Genomic DNA, 20,911 nt, shown 5'->3' with positions numbered 1-20,911 from the left:
TCACTCACAGCGCCACCACCCGGTCACTCACTCACACACAGCGCCACCACCCGGTCACTCACTCACTCACTCACTCACTCACACACAGCGCCACCACCCGGTCACTCACTCACTCACAGCGCCATCACCCGGTCACTCACTCACTCACTCACACACAGCGCCACCACCCGGTCACTCACTCACTCACAGCGCCACCACCCGGTCACTCACTCACACACAGCGCCACCACCCGGTCACTCACTCACTCACTCACACACACACAGCGCCGTCGGTCGGTCGGTCGGTCACTCACTCACTCACTCACTCACTCACACACCTGACCATCTCCCCGGCTCTCCCTGAGGTTGTCCCTCCGGCCTCCGCTCCGCTATCTCCAGGGCCACACTCAGCCACGTAAATATCAAGGGTATGAAAGGCACACGAGGACTTTTTAAAGGAAGGTTTAATTTGTATTGAAAACCACAAAATATCGTTCGCTTTTTTAAAAAAAATAAAAAAAAGAGCAAACGATGGATCCTCGGCGTTTGGACAACTGATCTTTCAGGACTTTTCAAATTTAAAATAGATGAATAAAATCCCAATCCAACATTGATCAGAGAGCACTTCAGCAAAAATCAACCAACCCAAATTTTAGCACAAGCGAGTTTTGACTATTGTACAATCCCAGTGAATGTCTTGATCCAACAGGAATTCGGAGACAGATTGATCTGGATCATAAAGTGCTTCGGATTCACGTGGAGGGTCGAACCACCTACAGTGTGCTATTGTTATCATCATCATCAGTCTGATCCTGACGTACACACGCAACAAGGAACCAAATGTTGCTGCATTCAGCTGCAACCATCAGCATTTTGTACGTGAGAAAAATCTAACACTTGTTCAACGAAGAGTTTATCGACAACGCGTCAAAAGGTTCTTCCCCGCGAGACGTCATGTAGGCCGACGCTTTGCGAGGAGTTGCCAAGCCTTCCGCACCTGAAACAAATTGCGAAGAATGAACTTTTAAGTTCCACCAACATCAAACGTCAAGACATTGTTTGAGGCGTGAAAGATCAAGGGATAAAAACTAAGTCGCTGCTGCAGAAAATAATTTCAAATGCCTTTGATATAGCACTGATAAGGTCGAGAACATCTTATTCAAAGCGCTTTACAAATTTCTCTCAGTGTCCTGGCCAACAATCCCCCAAATAAAATTGGTCATTTACTTCACGGCTTTTGTGGGACACTGCTGTGTGCAATTGGCTATTGCGTTCACCTACAAAACACAGTCACTTCACTTTGCAGTATAACCTGTGAAGTGCTTTGAGACGTCCTCCTGACATGAAAGATGCTATACCAAATGTAAGGATTACTACTTGAACATTGACTAAATTTGTCCATCCATTGTGTAGTGCCAGGGGCAGAACTCGCACCCTGAAGCGTTCAATCACTGGCTCCATAGTGCCTTACAAGATGCTTATTGCTGAAGCACATAAAATGAATTGATCCTGGACACCAACCTGTTTTTCAGTGACTTCAGGCTCCCACAGTGTGCAAAGCACTACATTGGCGTGATGGATCCGCTGAGTATTTGTCCACTGGCTTTCAAGTCGCTGCTTGGCATCTTCTTCACTCAAATTGTCTCTCCTCATGATTCTCTGCAATGCCTAGTGATTGGAAGGGAAGACTCGTAGCTTTTGGTTTATCCAAGCAAGGGAGCTTCAAACAATGAAGCACAAGTAAGTATGGACAAGTGCGTACACTCACACACCTTTGGAAAATGGTTTCTGAATTGGAGAAGAAGTTGTAATATCTCACATCTTTGAGACGTTTCAAAGCGTTTCACAGAATATACTGTGAAGTGAGTTGACTCTATATTTTGTGGGCGAAACGAAAAACTGGTGTTTGGAGGAAAAAAGAATCCACACACTAGAAATTACTAATAAACTCGGGCATTCGAAAGACCGGAAGTGGCAGATTTCCAGGAAAGAGAAGGTGTGGTATACAATTCCTACCTCTTCCTCTGGAACAAAGGTTACCCAGATTTCGTGAAACATATCTGCCCAGCCGGCTTCCATCAGAACTGCAGCGTCCACCACACACACAGTGGCTCCTTGGGAAAACAAATGGGTTTGATAAGTAACAACAGTTGCTACTGATGTGATGAATACATTCGTTGAAACGATTCAGCACAAGTGGTACCTGTGGCTTTTTTTTTTAAATCACACTTTACAGTTTTCTCCCTGCATTACTTGTCTTATTCCTCAGATGCTTATCCAGTTTCCTCTTCAATGTCAGACTCCTTACCCTCAGCAACAGCTTCTGCTATCTTCTGCTCCATAAGTTTGGCTATTTCTGGCCATACGATGGCTGATAGACGTTTGAGCTTCTCCTGAATAAAACAGAAGGCAAATACTGTCAACTGCACATCTCCCAGGGGACGAGGTATTCTCTGGTTTATATTAAATGAAATATAAAGGTTGGGTTGAATTTCAACTAAAGGTTGACAAGGGCAGCAACACACCTTCTGGGCACCAATGCACTGTTGTACACCCAAAGCAACAATACATCACTGGTAGATCGCTTTTCCGGGGATAATAATCCTTGATAATAATAATCCTTGCATTTGTTATAGTGCTTTTCACGTCTTCTAGACGTCTCAAAGCGCTTCACAGAATAGACTGTAAAGTGAAGTGACTGTATATTTGTGGGCGAACGCGGCAGCCAATTGTGCACAGCAGCGTGGATTGAAAATGACCAATTTATTATTGTTTTGTTTTGGAGGGATTATTATTAGGCTCTGTGTGGAGTAAGGAAACTTGCCCAAGGTTTCGCCCTCTGCTTGGAATTGAACCCAGGTCTCTTGCTTGCAAGGCGAGTGCTCTAACCACTGTGCTATAAGACTCCAAAAACAAAAACGATAATAATTTGGTCACTCAATCCACAACTCTTTGTGGGACACTTCTGTGTGCAATTGGCTGCTCCATTTCACCAACAAATATACAGTCAATTCACTTTACAGTATATATCTTTGAGACATATCGAAGATGTGAAAAGCTCTATATCAAAGGCAAGGATTATTCTGATTATTATTATATTATCATAAAACTCCCATTTGCATGCCAATGTTTTGATGTCTACTAAGGATGCAATGCTGAACACGGACACAAATGCTCCATAACATGGCGCAAGGAAGCAATACATAATAGCATTTCCTCTCTCGATTTTAAAATGTTTTATCAGAAAACACCTTCCTCCCTCCCACGTTCCTCTTACCCAGTTTGTGACACCTCCCGCCCCACCCTCCTTCTCTCAATGTACATTCTTTCGCACCATCATGAATAGAGAGACTATTTAATCTCATGAAATGTCATTGATTTCATTGCAAATGCAATTGGGACAGTTTTCTTGCATATATACATAAGGTGTACCATGGGAAAGGATGCAAAGAATGACAAAAAATGGGTTTAACTGGACTCTGGTGTGTAAACTGGTTTCAGCTATAATCCAAGCTAAATTTAGATTTGACGATCTGACCATTGTCAGTGTTTTTTTGTGGGAACCCCCAATGACAGTCTTTTATAAATTTTAAGAAATAGTACATTAGATTTCAAATGTTGACCTCATATCCACACTTGGAGCCAGTGCCATTTAGTTCAGACCTCAGCTTCTGTGGCTATCTCCTTTATTCCTGTATTTATAATAACATTGAGAACTCTGCAGAGAACCACTTACCTCATCTCTGAATACTTTCTTTCCCAAAACACTTCGGTTAATTGTGCCATCTGTCTGTACAATGTCTGCAAGCACAGGTGACAATTATGACTCACTCAAGACTTAAAATAATTTGGGTCAAAACAATACAGAGAGTGCAATATAAAATCAGCATTTGATTTTGCAACACATGTCTCTGATAAAAAAAATGAACATTTTGGATTTGTAACTTGTCTCAGAACCTAATTGAATTACCAAATATAGAGATCACTCACTCAGAATTCAATAAGGTTAATTAAGCATGATAATAATAATCCTTGTATTTGATACAGCGCCTTATCATGTCTTCGAAAATACTCTGTAAAGTGAATTGACTGTATATTTTATGGGCGAAATGTGGCAGCAATTGTGGGATCGTGTTTGTGTTTTGTGTCCCACAAACAGTCGTGCATAGAGTGACCAAATTATTATTATTTTTATTTTGCTTTCAAGAATCCTGCTATTAATTACTCCTCCAACTCAAGATGCTTGGGTATTGCATTTATTGTAGGCTCCAACACTGCAGCTTAAAATAACTGGCCTATAGTTTCCTCGATTAGCTCAATCTCCTTTTTGAAGAAATGGGTATTAAGTCGTTCAGAGAATGTACCTTGGCCAAACTCCTGAATGATCCTGTGGTAAGAAAGTGTGCCAGGCTGATAGGTCTCATGTCCCAGTTTATCAGCGTCAATACAGTGGGCTCCAAGTTTGTGTAGAATCTTTAAGACCGATGACTTTCCACTTCCTGTGCTTCCAGTCAGCCCAATCAAATATGGAGTCGATGCAATCCTGGGATTACTCTGAAACATACATGAAGATGTAAAAAAGTATTGTGCCTTTTTGTTTGTTCATCAGAGAAGGTATGTTAGTGGGGAACTACATAAAGAACATTGCTTTGGCGTCATGCATCAGCACCTGAAGCACAGCAACAATAAATTACATTTTTACAGCGCCTTTCACGTCAGGAGAACGTCTCAAGGCGCTGCACAGTCAGGGGTCTGCACCCGAGCTGGTGGTTGGGATCAGGAGGTGTAGAGGGAAGGGAGGGTAGGGGTAGGAGTGTGACCGAAAACGTGGTCGAAGAGAAGGGTCTCGAGACGAGACTAGTATTGACACAGCACAAGTTAGACAGAGAAGAATCCTCTTTACTTCGCCCCCAGGTACCAGTAGAATAATGGCTTGGAATAAAGGCACCAACCAACTTGGACGCCAATCTGTGTTCTGCATCCACATCCGCACAAAAATAGATAACTAAATTATAGCTATTGGAGAGCCATCAGAATTTTAGTTTTATCAAAGAATTCCAGATATCTATTCACAGTTGGCAAGACTATACCAAAGACAGAAGAACTCATGGTTGCTGGAATGACACCAGCAGAGGTAAGGTAGGCTGTGCCAAAGAGATAGCATCAACAACTTGCATTTATACAGTGCCCTTCATGCGGGGTAGCTCCCGGAGTGCTTCACAGTGGCAGAGTCTGAAACCGAGCCAAGGGGAGGTGGGGGGGGGGGGGGAGGAGGTAACCGTAAGCACGATCAAATAGGAAGGTCTTTAGGCAGGATTTGAAGGTGCGGAGAGGGCAAGGTGGAGGAATCGAGGGAGAGTTCCAGAGTTTTGGGGCGTAATGACTGAAGGGACTGCCACTAATGATGGAATGGAGGACGTGAGGGGCAATTAGGAGGCCAGAGCCAGCCGAACGGAGACAGTGGGTGGCAGGTAAGCAGATCGGATGGGGAGGGATGTGCGAAGGAATGAACTGATTTGAAAACGAGTGAGAGGATCTTGAAGCCGATCCATTCGGTCTTTGGGAGCCAGTGGAGCCTGGCTAGGACTGGTGCAATTGGGTACTTACTTTTGGTGGTACCAATAGGGATCCCAACAATCGCTTCCTTAGAGTGGATGAACTGATCTTTTCTTCTTCATTGACCGTGTGTTGAGTATCTTTAACTAAACGGATCTCATGTATTATTAGCTCCTGAAGGCCCTGCAGGTGCAATCATTTATTTAAACTTCAAACAAAGTTGCACATAACATGCAAAAAAACAAGTCTCAGCTTACTAAAGCAAACGTAAATTTTGATGCGAAAGCAAAATTGCAAACCGTGAGCAGAGACTAGAACACTCTTTCTCAAATGATTAACAGTAGTTTTTTTTTAAGTTAGGGCTTGAATGATAATGTCAGAATTGACAGTTTGCATGGCAATGGTTTGGGAATTATTATTGCACCTCAAGTTACCCATAAGCAGCAACTGATTCGGTGAAATTCTACTACTCTGATCCGGTGTTTACTTCATAGAAAAATAATTCAGAACATTCAAAGGTTTAGCTGAATGCAATCATGTACAGAGTCCAGATAAGTGCACGCACTGTGCTAGTTTAGTTTTGTTCTCATTCCCTCAACTGCGTCGTTCCCCCCCGCCCCCTCTCTCTCACACACACACACGCTCACAATTCATGTATTCCTCAGTCACACAAAACAAACTGAAAAGAATGCAAGACCCATCGTGGCCAGAAAAAAAATAATTTCACAACAAACACATGTGCATGGAAGGACACCAATTGCAAAGCTTGTTTGTTTTCTTCTAATTATAGCAAATTATGCAAACAATTATCCTATTCGTTTAGATACTGCAACATCAAGGATACTGAGATTTCTAGTTAAGCCGGAGCCTTTCAGCTACAGGCCTCCTTAGTAAGTGGTACTCAGCAGTCAGTGGGCATATAGCATCCAATATTTTGTCATCTTTCTCTGGAACGTTATTTTAAACTCTTGCATTTACATTGGATGTTGTTTTCTCTGCACATCCCCATACTGTCCCCTTAAATAAACAACGGTAACAACTTGCATTTACATAGCCACGCAGGGTAATGTCCCAGATAGCTTGAAAAACTTTCAGACATCTGTTCCACGGAAGGGAATAAGCGGCTCAATCTCACACTGGCACTTCCTGGTTTAGATACATTACATTTTCCAATCTTTTCCGGTTCACTGCCTCTCCACCGCTTCGAGTCTCCTCACTGACCACAATGCAGTCTAGCTTTGCATCATTAACTGATGGCCCGTACGGGTTTTCCAGAGACACAAGATCATACTGTAAGAGAGGCTTCACATCCAGCAGGAACTCTCTCAGCCTTTCTATACGCCATTGGTAAGGGTCAATCAACTCTTTCAGCACCTTATCTGCAGGAAAAACAGAAACCTCTTAACTCCTGAAAATATATCACCCACCACATATTCTTCACTCTCACAAACACCTCACAATTTGCCCAGGACATTAACAATGAACTAATCTCAGAGAAGTTGTTCTTTATGAATTGTTGGGGCATACTGTCAACTCACAACATCAGTTTGGATGAAAAATGCCTTTCTGCCCATTTGATCTCATGCCTCCAGAATACCCACCCTATCGCCCCCCCCATCATAGCATCAAGCTTTTTATCTGAGTACAGTCTGCCGAGAATCTGTACCTCCACACCCTCTCTTAACCCAGACTGCTGCTCACTCCCCATCTTGTGCCAACACTCATCTGACACAATAAGCAAGAGACGCAGCAGGTAGTGGAATAACACGTTTCTTCCATCATCCCTCAGCAGTGCGACTCAGGTTAGAATGGCAGAGACTTGCTTGTTGAACCTGCATCACTGCACAGATCACAGTAGCAGGTGCCAGTTAGGCCCAGTCCTGACTCCTGCACAGCTTTAGTACCATACTTTAAAAAACAGCACATCAACAGCAGCAGATACAGTAACGAGTTAGCCAATTATTTTAAAACTCATTCTTGGAACATGTGAGATGCTAGCAAGGACAGCATTTATTTCTTATTTCCAGCTGGTGGTGTTTGTCCTGTTTAAACCTCTTCAGTCTTTGTGGCAGGGGTGTTAGGTTCGCATGACTGCAGTCGTTCTATTTACAAAGAAGGCTGAAGAAGCGAAAAAAAATCAATGAATGTGGATATGGTTACCAGATAACTACAAAGCAATTAAGATTTAGGGATCCAAACAAAGTCAGTCATTTCTCTATGTGCTTGAGTAGAATGGAAGTTTTGTACTGACAGATACTCTTACTCACTATTCAGCAGTTCTCCATCTGCCACACCAATCAGCAACCGTTGCTCTGCCAGTAAACACGAGGCGCTGAGGAGAATTCTGTGGGCTGCATGAAGCTTGTCAAAGGTTCCACCCACCACTACATCACTGTAACCAGGCATTTGTTTGGATAAAATAGTGTCAGCAATCTCTTGTTTTCCTGTACAGTCTGCCTTAGGTGGCAAAAACATGGCCGTCAAATTTGGTCTACATGTAAAACAGCCACACGCATATTCTGCTAACCTCTTCTGTATTTGATGGGATTGGTTTATATCACTCATCTTGTAGTCCGTTAGCACTACTTCAGGGGGTTGAGACAAATTCTGCACTGAGGAAATCGACTGTTGAATTGAACTGCTGCTTTTAATATTGGACAAAAGTATTCTGATGTCCAGGTGATCCCACACATCAGAACCTATTGTGTAGAGGTTTGTTATCAGCTGCGATACCTCATAGCTTGCTGGGATATTTAGTGGTTTGGGTAGTGGGCAGCTATCACTAAGTCTCAATCCTGGATGGAAATGAACGTACAAAACCTCCTTTACGATTTGAGCTGCCGATGCCAACACTGGAGCCACGCGTAAGGCCACAAGTGGAAGTGGAGAGGTTAAAACAAGAATGCCTGTACGGAACACAGCCATCACTGCCCAGTCTCCTGAAAGGAAAAAGCAAAGCCACGATCAGTTGGTGTTATTGTGCACAATTGGCTGCTGCGTTTGGCCCACAGTCACCACACATTACAGTGTATCCCTACCATGAAAGGGCCTATATATAAATGTACATTTGAATTGTATTGCGAAGTGCTTTGAGACGGCTCAAAAACGTGAAAGGGCGCTATATAAAATGCAAGGATTATTATTATTATTATTATTATTATTGTCAGCTGATGGGATACTCCGATCTCTAGTATGACAGTGGGGTGATCGAAAGCGCGGTTCGAAGAGGAGGATTCTTGAGACGGGTTTTGAAGGGGGCGACAGGGGGGGGGGGGCGAGGGAAGGGGGCGAGGGGAGGGGGCGAAGGGGCGAGGGAAGGGGCGAGGGAGGGGCGAAGGGGCGAGGGAAGGGCCGGAGGGAGGGGCGAGGGGAGAGGGCGGGGAAGGGGCGAGGGAATGGGCCGAGGGAAGGGGGCGAGGAGGGGGGGCGAGGGGAGGGGCGAGGGAAGGGGGCGCAGGCCCGCTCGCCAATGGTAATAGATACCCTGTTGTGCATCAAGTTGACCTCTTAAAGGAGTCAGTGGCGCCACAGGACAGTCACAATAACAAAGACCCCCCTCGCGCCCCCTCACACACACACACACACACACGCGCGGTGCTGCTGTGCATCGACTTCCAATACCTTTGAGAGCCTCAGACGGTCCCGAATGAAGGAAATAATCAGAAATAAATTAATAATAATAATAATAATGATGATGACGATGACGAGCAGCCGTGAGCGGTGCTGTCGTGGCTGTGGGCGGCGGAGAGCGAACGGGGTCGGGCGGGAGGCCCCGCCGCTCTGGGGTCAACTCAGGCCGAGGCCGAGGCCGCGCAGGAGCGGAAGTCCAGACCCGGATGCGACCCCCCCACCAGCGGTGCTCTCTGATTGGTCGGGAGCCCCTCTCCTCCCCGCCCACCACCGCCCACCCAGCGACCCTTTCGCGGCGGTCCTGACGGCGGGCGGGTTGGGCGGGTTCCGCGCCTTTTCCGGGCTACTTTCACGCCCCCTCCTCCACCCGATCGGATTTATTTTTCTTAACGCCTTCACCGAGAGCCGTTTTCACGCCCAAAGCGCGGGCTGTTTCCACGTGGAAAACGGCCGGGGAGTGGATGGGGAGGGGGGGGGGTTAACGCCCGATTGGGCGGATTGGGCGCGCGGGGGGGGGGGGGCGTTGACCGCGCGCGGAGGAGGAGGAGGGAGAAAAAAAACGGCTTTGGGGGGCGGGGCGTTTTTTTTCAAACGTTTAAATTTAAACCGTCGTAACGTCCCTTTCTCTCCTGTGTCCCTTTGATGCCCCTTTGCCCCCCTCTCCCCCCCCCACACGCCCTCGACACGGTTCCTCCCCCTGAATCTCGCCGCCATTGCCATGAGGGGGCATCGCATTGGGGGCCCGACATCACCTTTATTTTTTTTTAAAAAAAAGAAAAGTGGAGAGTTTTGTTCGATTGGGGGCGGTTGGACTTTTGAACTGCAATTGATTTTTTTTTGAGGGGAAAAAAATACTCAATCTGCCTGAAAACTCCTTTTTTTTTGGAGGGGGGGAAGTTTTTTGGGGGGGCTCGAGTTTTAAGGGTTCACACACACACACACCCCTCGCCCCCCACACCCCCAGCCATGCCTGAGGTCGTCCTGTGGCGTCTCGGCCTAGTCCTGGCCTTAAGCCTCGGACTGGTAGTAGCGGCCGCCCGGGCTCAGGGACGCCTCCGCCCGCAGACTCTCGCTCACCTGCGACCGGCGGCGGACGACGCGGTTCAGACGCAGGCGGTGAGGGAGCTGCTGCTCAGGCTGCTCGGGGCCCGGGCCTCGGACTTTCTGGTGCTCGTCAACCGGTCTGTGGGTGGGCAGCGCGAGCGAGGAGGAGGAGGAGGAGGAGGCAGGACAGGTTCGAGCTGCGGTCCCTGAAGGACGGCCGTGTCTCCGTGGAGGCGAACACGGCCGTGGCCGCGGCCACAGGGCTGTACAAGTACCTGAGCGCCTTCTGCGGCTGCCACATCTCCTGGTCCGGGCGGCAGCTCTTCCTGCCACCAAAGCTGCCCTCAATCCCGACCCCTGTCACTGTTACAGCCCCACACAGGTGAGGCCAGACCGACCCCCCCCCGCCATCCCGACCGACCCCCCCCGCCACCCCGACCGACCCCCCCCCGCCACCCCGACCGACCCCCCCCCGCCATCCCGACCGACCCCCCCCGCCATCCCGACCGACCCCCCCCGCCATCCCGACCGACCCCCCCGCCATCCCGACCGACCCCCCCCTGCCATCCCGACCGACCCCCCCCCGCCATCCCGACCGACCCCCCCCCCCTGCCATCCCGACCGACCCCCCCCTGCCATCCCGACCGACCCCCCCCCTGCCATCCCGACCGACCCCCCCATTCCGACCGACCCCCCCCCCCCCCCCCCCACCCCCCCCCCGCCATCCCGACCCCCCCCCCCGCCATCCCGACCGACCCCCCCCCCGCCATCCCGACCGACCCCCCCCCGCCATCCCGACCGACCCCCCCCCCGCCATCCCGACCGACCCCCCCCCCTGCCATCCCGACCGACCCCCCTGCCATCCCGACCGACCCCCCCTGCCATCCCGACCGACCCCCCCCCCCCCTGCCATCCCGACCGACCCCCCCCTGCCATCCCGACCGACCCCCCCCCTGCCATCCCGACCGACCCCCCCCTGCCATCCCGACCGACCCCCCCCCGCCATCCCCGACCCCCCCCGCCATCCCCCCCCCCCCCGCCATCCCCCGCCATCCCCCGCCATCCCCCGGCATCCCCCGCCATCCCCCGGCATCCCCCGCCATCCCCCGCCATCCCCCGCCATCCCCCGCCATCCCCGCCATCCCCCGCCATCCCCGACCCCCCCCCCCGCCATCCCGACTGACCCTCCCTGCCATCCCGACCGGTCTCTCCCTTCTTTACTTGACTTACTTACCCCGCTCCGCGCTCACTGGCCTACCAGGGCGGTTTGCAGTTACATTTTGAGACGACTTGAAGACCTAATAAGGCGCCACATCAAATGCGAGGATTATGATTATCACCATTAATATACAGAGCCCTTCACGTGGGGCAGTGGTCTCAGAGCGCTTAACGGCAGCGGAACCTAACCCCGAGCCGGGGGGAGGGGGGGAAGTGACCGTAAACACAGTCCAAGCGGGAGGTCTTCAGGGGCCATCCGAAAATGGGGAAGGAGGCGGTTGGGGGTGCACAAGGCGGGAGGAATTGAGGGTGAGAGTTCCAAAGTTATGGGACGTCGCAGACGAAAGCACGACACCTGCTCAGCAGTCTGTGACTGGAAGGAGAGGGTAGTGTTCTGGAAGGGTGACATCAAACGAGGATCAAATAACAGTGTCGTCGAAGCACGTGCAATACAAATTTACATTTACAGAGTGCCTCTCAGGTCAGACGGATATCCTGAGAGCTTGAATTTTATAGTGAAATGCAGAGCCTATGTAGACAAAAGTGTAGCCAATTTTCTGCTCACACCAATAAAGCGAATAATCAATTTTATTGGTCTGGTGTTAGCCCCACAACTGGAGGAGGAGGAGAGCCCCACCTCCCAAGGCTCCCTTCCTCACACACTACCTCCCTTCACCATTCCTCCTGCACCTCACATTTTTTCATAGAATTTTTTTCATACATTCATAGAATATTACGGCACAGAAGGAGGCCATTCGGCCCATCGAGTCTGTGCCGGTTCTTTGACAGAGCAAGTCACTTTCACTAACCCCAATCACCAGCTTTCTCCCCATAACCCTGCAAATCTGTCTTCCCCAGATACCTATCCAGTTCTCTCTTAAATGCTGTTATCGAATCGGACTTCACTGCCCTTTCGGGCAGATCATTCCAAATTCGAACAACTCGCTGATTGAAAAATTTCTTCTAACCTCCCCTCTGCTTCTTTTGGTAGATATCTTAAGACTGTGTCCACGGGTCACAGACACACCTACCAGCGGAAACAGCTTTTCCCTATCTCGCCTGTCGAAACCTTTCATGATCTTGAAGACCACTTATCAGGTCCCCGCATAACCTTCTCTGCTCTATTGGGAAAAGTCCTAACTTCTCCAACCTGTCCTCATAGCTAAGGTTCCCCATTCCTGGTATCATTCTCGTGAATCTCCTCTGCACCCTTTCCAATGCCTTAATGTCCTTCCTAAGGTAAGGTGCCCAGAACTGGACGCAGTACCCCAGCTGAGGCCTAACCAGTGTTTTGTATAGATTAACCATAAACTCCCTACTCTTATACTCTATGCCCCTACTAATAAAGCTCAGTACACCAAATGCTTCATTAAACCTCATCTATCATTGTTCTAATCTCTTTTTAAGTCCTTGCGGTCTCTCGGTATCCTCACTATTCACTACAATCTCCCAGCACATCTTCAAATTTTGATACTGTACTCTATAAATCAATACACATATATCTAACTCACTGTATATATATATATACTTACTCCATTTACTGACCACTGATCATCAACATTTGATGCAGTTTATTGTGTGTGGTTGTTATATATATATAGATATCTAACTCTCCCCCTCATTCGTTCTTGTTGTTTCTTTTTGGGTTAGGTTTCGTTACTATCAGAATGTTTGTGCATCCAGCTATTCATTTGTCTGGTGGGATTGGAAGCGTTGGGAGAAGAGATTGACTGGATGGCACTTAGTGGCATTAATCTCCCACTAGCATTTACTGGTCAAGAAGCCATCTGGCAAAGGGTAAGGGTCTGATGTGCTACAAGCTTACACGTAGTTTGGCTTCAATCGTAAGCTTTAACCAGACAGCTTAACAGTTATGTCATGCAAAGAAAAAGCATTTTAATTTATCAAGATATTCTCCATTTACTTACCACTGATCATCAACATTTGATGCAGTTTATTGTGTGTGGTTGTTCAGTTGTCAACGTTTTCTAAAAGTCTGAACAGTCTTTTTGAGCTTGTCAGAAGTACTTTGGACTGGATTGTTGAAAGCAGTACTACCCTCAACCCTAACAGAAGACTGTTTGTCTTGCAGGTTGGTTCCATAGATCATATATAGGGCTGCACATTTGTCACAGTGAAAAAAAATGTCATGAATAACTTGACTTTTCCTTTTGTCTGTGACAATACCCTCTGTCCCAAACATTTCCTGCATTAACCTTGAGAGAGGCCAGCACATGAACCAGCCGCTCTCACAGTTAATGCGGGAAATTCAAATGGAGATATGAAGAGGTTTAGTAGAACTCCATACCTGTGATTTCCCCCAACAATTCCTGTAAACCCACAACATTTAATAAATTTACTCAGTGATTTTTGACACAGAATGGAGTGACAAATCAGCATACCTAATCATAGTTAATACAGCACGCCCCCAGCATTTGATTGGAGTGTCAGCAAAGACCATATAGGTTCCAGGTGCCTACATGGTTATTGAACCCACATGCCTACATGGTTATTTCAGAGGTGAAAGTGCTACCAACTGAGCCAGGCTGAGGCACAGATCTGTAAGAAATTCTCGTTTGTTCATGTGACTTCTATTCATTTGTTTGGTGGAACTGGAAGCGCTGGGAGAGAGAGAGATTGACTGGATGAATAATGTGACTTCTATTTCAGGTGTACCTTTCCCTTGGCCTCAATCAAACAGATGTTGAGAACTTCTTTGCAGGGCCCGCATTTCTTGCGTGGAGTCGCATGGGGAATATCCATAGCTGGGCAGGCCCTTTGCCCTCCTCCTGGTATGAAAAGCAGCTGAATCTGCAGGTAATGAGCAACTTTACCAAACCAACTGCTCTTTTCATCAGGCCTGTATCCTAGCCCTCCTGTTGCAGATCATTGCCCAAAACAATGGAAACAATATCAACTGTGCCTTATTATATGAACTCAAAACAAAGTCACTATCAGATTTTACAGGATTTGAGAGAAAATAAACTACTGTAATTCGATGGCACTATTAATTCTAAGATTCTTTCTGATTTTTGAGGTACTGTTTTTGTGTTGTGTAACTCTATGTAACAAAGCTGCAGCTAGTCAGACAATGTGCAATGTGCTCCTGAGTTATTTGTGCCACCCGCAGGATGCTTGTTGATAAACAGACGTGTATTTCTTGTTTGGTTGGTTATTAACAGATTCTTTGTTTTATTTTGACTCCCAAGCACCAGATTCTACAGCGGATGAGATCGTTGGGGATGTTGCCAGTGCTACCTGCCTTTGCTGGGAATGTGCCAGGTGCTGTCTCAAGGTAAAAACAGTCACAGGAGGTGGCGGGTGGTGGGGCGAGAGGTGGTGGGGCGAGAGGTGGTGGGGCGAGAGGTGGTGGGCGGCGGGGCTGTTGAGTTGGATCTTAAAGATCTCATGATACTACTTGAAAAGAGAAGGGAGTTCCTCTCTCCTGCTTTGATGCGTCTCAAACGATGTGATAAAGCGTTATATCAAATTAAAGGATTATTATCAAACACTTTATTGGACCAGCCAAAATTTGACTTTGTACGTGTGAATTTCTTTTACAGATTATTTCCTACAGCAAACATCTCCAGACTTGGAAGTTGGGGACATTTGAACTGTACTTACTCTTGCTCTTACCTGCTGGACCCTGAAGATGCTCTCTTCCAGCGGATAGGCCAGATGTTTTTGGCGGAGGTGATAAGAGAGTTTGGTTCTGACCACATTTACAATGCAGACACCTTCAATGAAATGGTGCCCGGCTCCTCAGATCCCAAATATTTATCCAGTGTCAGTAGTGCTGTCTTCAAGTCAATGACCCAAGGTAGACCTTTCCCAGAGTATATCTCGAAACTTCCCAGTACAAAATTAATATTTAATTCTTCTGAATTTTCCCTCCAGAACACAGTAGAATGGATTCCTCCTGGCAGCCTCAGAAAATCAGATGCAAGTGTCACCCCTTCCTGAACCCACGACTTTGCTCTTCCTACCTCTGTGACCTGCTAATACCACATCAACCTGTCCGCTTCCTCCGCTCAGCGGGCTCCACGTCCCCTGCCCGGCCCGCCTGCCCCACCATCAGCGGTCGGGCCTTCGGTCTCTCTGCCCTCTCCACCACAATCCCTTTGCTCTGCTCCCTCCCTTGCCTCCTTCAAGGAAGGATTCAAGACCCTCCTTTTCCACCATGCCTTCAGCCACCCTCCTGCCCATATTTTCCCTGCCCTCATTTTCCCTCCCTATTTCTCCCTGCCCTTCATCCTCCCTGCCCTCCACCTCTCCTGATCCCAACCCCCTGCTCTGGACCAAACTCCCAGACTGAACAGCGCCTTGAGACATCCTCCCAAAGTACAAGCCACCATACAAATGCAAATTGTTGTCATTGCAAGAGAATGAATCCTTCATTGACTGATCACTATTAACCAATTTTTCATTTGAATTTGTTAATTTCTCCACAGTTGATCCCAAGGCTATTTGGCTCATGCAGGGATGGCTATTTGTGAATCGACCTACATTTTGGCAACCAGACCAGATCAAAGCTTTGTTGCATGGGGTTCCACTGGGGAAGATGATTGTCCTGGACTTGTTTGCAGAGAGTCAACCAATGTATGCCAAAACACAATCTTTCTACGGGCAACCCTTTATATGGTGCATGCTGCACAATTTTGGGGGCAACTTAGGAATGTATGGGACCGTGGAAAGTATTAATAAAGGTCCTTTCGAAGCAATGAACTTTCCAAATTCCTCCATGGTCGGCACAGGACTGGCACCAGAAGGAATTGAGCAGAACGATGTTATATATGAACTAATGAATGAAATAGCATGGCACAAAGAATCTTTAAACCTCACAGATTGGTTTGCATTGTACCCTCAGAGGCGCTACGGAACGAAAAATCATCACGCGGTAGCAGCTTGGCAGCTGTTATTACGGAGTGTCTACAATTGTACTGTCTACATGAAAAATCACAACAGAAGCCCCTTAGTTCACAAACCTTCTCTGAGCCTGAATACCTCACTGTGGTACACTAAAACTGACGTTTATGAAGCTTGGAGCCAAATGCAGGCAGCTGCTTCTGATCTGTTAACTAGTGAGACCTTCAAGTATGACCTTATTGATGTGACGAGGCAGTCTGTTCAATTGTTAGTGTCCGACTTTTATGAAGACCTCAAAGTTGCATTCTTCAATAATTCATTGGAAGAATTGCTGACTACTGGAGGAGTCTTGGTTTCTGACCTCTTACCTGAGCTCGACAGTCTCTTGTCCAGTGATAGACATTTTATGTTGGGCCGTTGGCTGGAATCAGCGAGGTCCTTGGGCACAGGTGAAAAGGAAGCAGATCTGTATGAATTCAATGCCCGAAGTCAAGTCACTCTGTGGGGTCCAGAGGGGAATCTTCTGGACTATGCCAACAAGGAGTGGGGGGGTTTGGTAAATGATTATTATACAGTACGTTGGTACCTCTTTGTATCCACACTTGCTGAGTGTCTCAATAGCGGAATTCCTTTTCACCAACATCAATTCGACCAAATTGCCTTTCAAGCAGAGCAAGGCTTTATCTTGAACAAAAAAAAGTATCCCGATCAACCGACGGGGAACACCTTTGAGATAGCAAAGCGATTGTTTCGAAAGTACCATCCTCAAGTAATGAAAAGATTAAAACTGCAATCAGGGAGGCCACGCAGGTATAGTGGATAGAGCTGCAGCTCATCGACTGGGAGCTTGCTGTTTCAAATCCCTGTGCTCGGTTTGTTGGTCGCATTGCTATGGCTAACTTGGCCCTTGCCTTCTGGTTTAAGAAGGTTAAAATCTGCTGGGTTTCCTTCTCTCTCTTCAATACCTTCGATTAAGGGATGCTGGGTCAATTGGAATTTTAAAGTCTGATGTCGATAGATTTTTGTTAGGTGAGGGTATCAAGGGATACGGAGAAAAGGCGGGTAAATGGAGTTGAGGTGCAACATCAGCCATGATAATAATAATAATAATAATAATAATGATGATGATTTAATAGAATGCTGTGGAAAAGGCTCGAGGGGCTGTTCCAAGCGCATGTGTGTGTCAGCTGTGTAAGGCGTGCCGTGCCGTGCCGTGCCGTGCCGGTGAAGTGGCCGAGTGGCACTGTACATGAAATGTGAACAATGGCCACTTGGGACAGGTAGCAGAGAGCAACCACTTGACCTTAGAACTGCACCTCAACAAAAGGAGGCTGAGAAGCAAGAACATATGCCGGTGCGGAAGAAATTAGAAAAAAAATAATTCACTAGTAAAAAAAACTATATTCAATCCATCCTACCTCTTTGATTTGCTTTCTTTGCTTTTATTCTTGGTTGGGGGGGGGAAATGATGTTTTATATTTGTACTATTCTGTATGAAAATGTAATAAAATAAAAGCTAAATTTAAAGAAAACATTTGTATTGAGCAACTGCCTCCATGTAAGGCTTCACATTTACAACAACAACGAAATTACATTCACAGAGCGCCTTTACCAGCTCAAATGCGATTAACCTTGCATAACTTGCCTGCGGTTTTGCTTGCCCAGGAATCGAACCCAGGTCCTCTCGCTCGCTGTAACCAATATGCTACAGGATTCCACGACTTGTTATTTGACCCTCTAAATACTGCAATACCTCCAATGTATACCTCCTATTAAAATATCAACTAACTGCTAACATAAACACTACCACCAAAGCTACTATGTTATAATCCTGAATTGAAATTTAAAAAAATATTAACTATCAATATGCTATTCTATGCAAAACACAGATTACCTTTTTAGTTCTGTAGTAAACATCCAATTGCAGGAAGTGTAATTGCACTTCTGGATTGAGTCACCAATCCATCCTGAGATCTTGGGTGGAAGGGGGAAACAAGGCAGAGATTGCTCCATGGTTAGCTGAACTCTTGTTCAGCATCATATATGTTAGGAATAGAAAGAACTATTTCTAGTTTCATTGAAGGGAAGTGAGAATAGTTTAGACTCAACTACAGGAGTCCTGTATTCAGTGGTTAGAGCACGCGCCTCGCAAGTGAGAGACCTGGGTTCAATTCCTGCCAGGGTGAAACCTTGGGCAAGTTTTCTTACTCCACACGCCTGATAGTAATGCCTCAAGAAAAAAAATCATAAAATTGGTCACTTCAATCCATGACTGTTTGTGGGACAGTGCTTTGCGCAGTTAGTTGCCGCATTTCGCCCAAAATATATCGTCAATTTACTTTACCGTATATTCTGTGAGACGTCTAGAAGACATGAAAAGCGCTATATCAAATGTAAGGATGATGATGATCGCAAAATTGCTAGTACAAAAACAAATAACATCTTAATACTGCTATATCAACCAAAATGCTTCCAAAACACCTCTATCTAAAACACCAACAGCGCCACAAATGCCAAACTCCCAGTGTTTCAAACACAAAATACCAGGGAACGGCAGGGAGATGGGATACAGGAGGAGGAGAAGGAGGAGGAATGGGAGGGATGAGGGAGGGGAAAGAAGGAGCGAAAGAGGAGGATTTATATAGCGTCCTACACGTGGGGAAGCGTCTGGAAGTGCTGGCTGTAGGAGTATCTCCCACCGAGCAACGTGAGCTTCACTCAGCTGCACTGGCTTCCCTCCCCACTTCCCCCAAAACACCCCTCCCACCCCCGTTGTCAGGTGGGCTTTCAGCCATCCCGGAGTCCCTCTAACTTACTCCATCCATCTCTCCCCTTGTTCAAGGCCCATCTCTTTGAACACATTTTTGGTCATCTTTCTCCTCTCCACACCTTTCAGCTTCCATCCCTGTCTCGGGAGTGCAGCCAGCAGTGTCAAGCACTGAGAGACGTCCTCCTGATTAGGGTGCTCTGTAAGGTGCTCCGGGACGCTATCCTGCGTGAAGGGCACTATATAAATGTAAGTTGTTGTCGTAGTAAATGTGTGCCACATGCCCAACAATATCAGTCGTGATGCATGATATGGTAGAATTTTACGGACCCCAAATATAATGGGGCTACGCTGTTTAGCTCAAACCTTGGTTCCTTGGCAAGCCCACACTGAAAATGGGTTAGTTTACTGAGCTGTTAATGTTGATCTTTATGTGTTTCTTGATTTAATGACCCATCCTTTGGAACCAGGTGGATGTTAAAATATCTCGAGGCACTATTCGAGAAGAGAGTAGTTTCTATTAATGCCTTGGTCAAAAATCCCCTGAATAAAATTGGTCATTCACTTCATGGCAGTTTGTGGGCCTCTGGTGTGCAAAAATTGTCTGCCCACGTTCACCCACAAAACAGTCACTTCCATTTACATCCTGTGAAGCTCTTTGAGGCATCCTCCGGACACGAAAGGCACTATACCAAATACACAGATTATTATTTTATTACTGCATTACTTTCCATTTGTTGTTAGCTTTGTTTTTGGTGCTACCCTGGAAGGCTTATTCCTGTCTCCTATTGATTGTTTTATTTACATTTCTGGGAGATCCTGACATGCCAATTGATAAGTGTTTTTTCAAAGGGCCATTTTCAGTGTCTAAATATTTTTCTGCTTCCCAATATTCTTTCTCTAAAGTGTGCTCTTGTTTTTTTTACACACACACAATGCCTCAACTCAGACAGACAGACAGACACACACACACAGACAGACACACACACACACACACACTGTGGTGTCTTCCTGTTTCCCTTCCCCCACCCCCACAGTCAGCAGTCTTATTGATTCATGTAACCATTGCTGAAACTGCCTCCCTTACAAAACACTGTACACATTTCTCTCTGGCTCCCTCTCTCTGTCTGTCTGTCTGTGTGTTTGGCTCTGGATGTGTGATACACACTACCCTCTTTCTCTTTTTTTTGTGTGTGTGTGTGTGTGTGTGGGGGGGGGGGGTCTGAATGCATAGCACTGTTCACCCTTCCCCCCCACCCACCCCACACCCTCCCCCCTCTGCCTCCTCTCCTATCTTTCTATTTCTGCTTCTATGTGACTCAGACAGACTCTTTCTGTGGCTGATTGTCTCTCTGGGTCTCTGTGTCCCTCCTCCCCCCTCAGCCTGAGGGAAACACGTCACATTCTGTGTGAGTCTATGCAAAACCACTGAGGGGTGGGGAGAGAGGCTCTTAAGGAGGTCTGTGAAACTTGAGGCCATTGGATTCATCTCGATTTTGAAAACCTTTTCTTTTCTCAGCAAACTTTGCTTTCGTGCCCCCCCACCCCCCCCACCTTTTTTTTTCTCTCTCTCTCCACCTTCCTGGGAAACCCTTTCCCAACCATATTTTGTTATATTTCCACACACACAACACACACAAATTATTTTAACATTTTTTTTACTTTTAAAAGAAAGAACCTAAAACTGTGATTTTTTTCTATTTGCAAATAATCATCAGTTTGGAGGATTTTTTTAAAAAAAACACATTTTAGGATTCACTCCCAGGGAATTTCCCCCCCCCCCCCCTCTGTAAGCATTTTTTTTCAAACTGAAATCTTAACCCAGTGCTACTCAAAACAGTTAACCTTTTTA

General features: G+C 46.8%; 2 protein-coding genes across 3 annotated transcripts; one reads left to right on the top strand and one right to left on the bottom strand.

Annotated features, from left to right (window-relative positions):
* Positions 1–424: 424 nt before the first annotated feature.
* On the bottom strand, positions 425–9,321 carry coasy (CoA synthase). Of its 2 annotated transcripts, none has more exons than XM_042343414.1 (10): positions 9,156–9,321; positions 7,802–8,473; positions 6,699–6,913; positions 5,586–5,717; positions 4,343–4,532; positions 3,715–3,779; positions 2,287–2,371; positions 1,995–2,092; positions 1,500–1,646; positions 425–975 (listed from the first exon to the last, which is right to left on the bottom strand). In XM_042343414.1, exons 2-10 carry the CDS (start codon positions 8,457–8,459, stop codon positions 931–933), a joined length of 1,635 nt encoding a protein of 544 aa, XP_042199348.1. In that variant the 5' UTR covers positions 8,460–8,473; positions 9,156–9,321; the 3' UTR covers positions 425–930. The 2 variants fall into 2 exon arrangements, with proteins under 2 accessions (XP_042199348.1, XP_042199349.1); XM_042343415.1 differs by lacking the exon at positions 9,156–9,321 and adding an exon at positions 9,018–9,034.
* On the top strand, positions 8,662–18,085 carry naglu (N-acetylglucosaminidase, alpha). The gene is given in 9 exon segments (XM_042343416.1): positions 8,662–8,724; positions 10,212–10,357; positions 10,390–10,590; positions 13,077–13,144; positions 13,147–13,223; positions 14,097–14,243; positions 14,636–14,721; positions 14,990–15,246; positions 15,878–18,085. Coding segments are annotated over 9 exon segments (2,283 nt in total). The 3' UTR covers positions 17,116–18,085.
* The last annotated feature ends 2,826 nt before the right edge of the window (positions 18,086–20,911 follow it).

This window comes from Callorhinchus milii, unplaced genomic scaffold (assembly GCF_018977255.1).
Source record: "Callorhinchus milii isolate IMCB2004 unplaced genomic scaffold, IMCB_Cmil_1.0 Scaffold23, whole genome shotgun sequence".
Lineage (NCBI taxonomy): Eukaryota > Metazoa > Chordata > Chondrichthyes > Chimaeriformes > Callorhinchidae > Callorhinchus > Callorhinchus milii.
This window is presented reverse-complemented; position numbering and strand designations above follow the sequence as displayed.

Excerpts from the sequence above, each read along its gene's own strand:
- coasy (XM_042343414.1), bottom strand. The coding sequence starts at position 8,459 with ATGGCTGTGTTCCGTACAGGCATTCTTGTTTTAACCTCTCCACTTCCA. Across the intron at positions 4,533-5,585 it reads CCCTATTGGTACCACCAAAA|AGTAATCCCAGGATTGCATC; the intron begins GTAAGTACCCAA and ends TGTATGTTTCAG. Across the intron at positions 3,780-4,342 it reads CATTCAGGAGTTTGGCCAAG|ACATTGTACAGACAGATGGC; the intron begins GTACATTCTCTG and ends CTGTGCTTGCAG.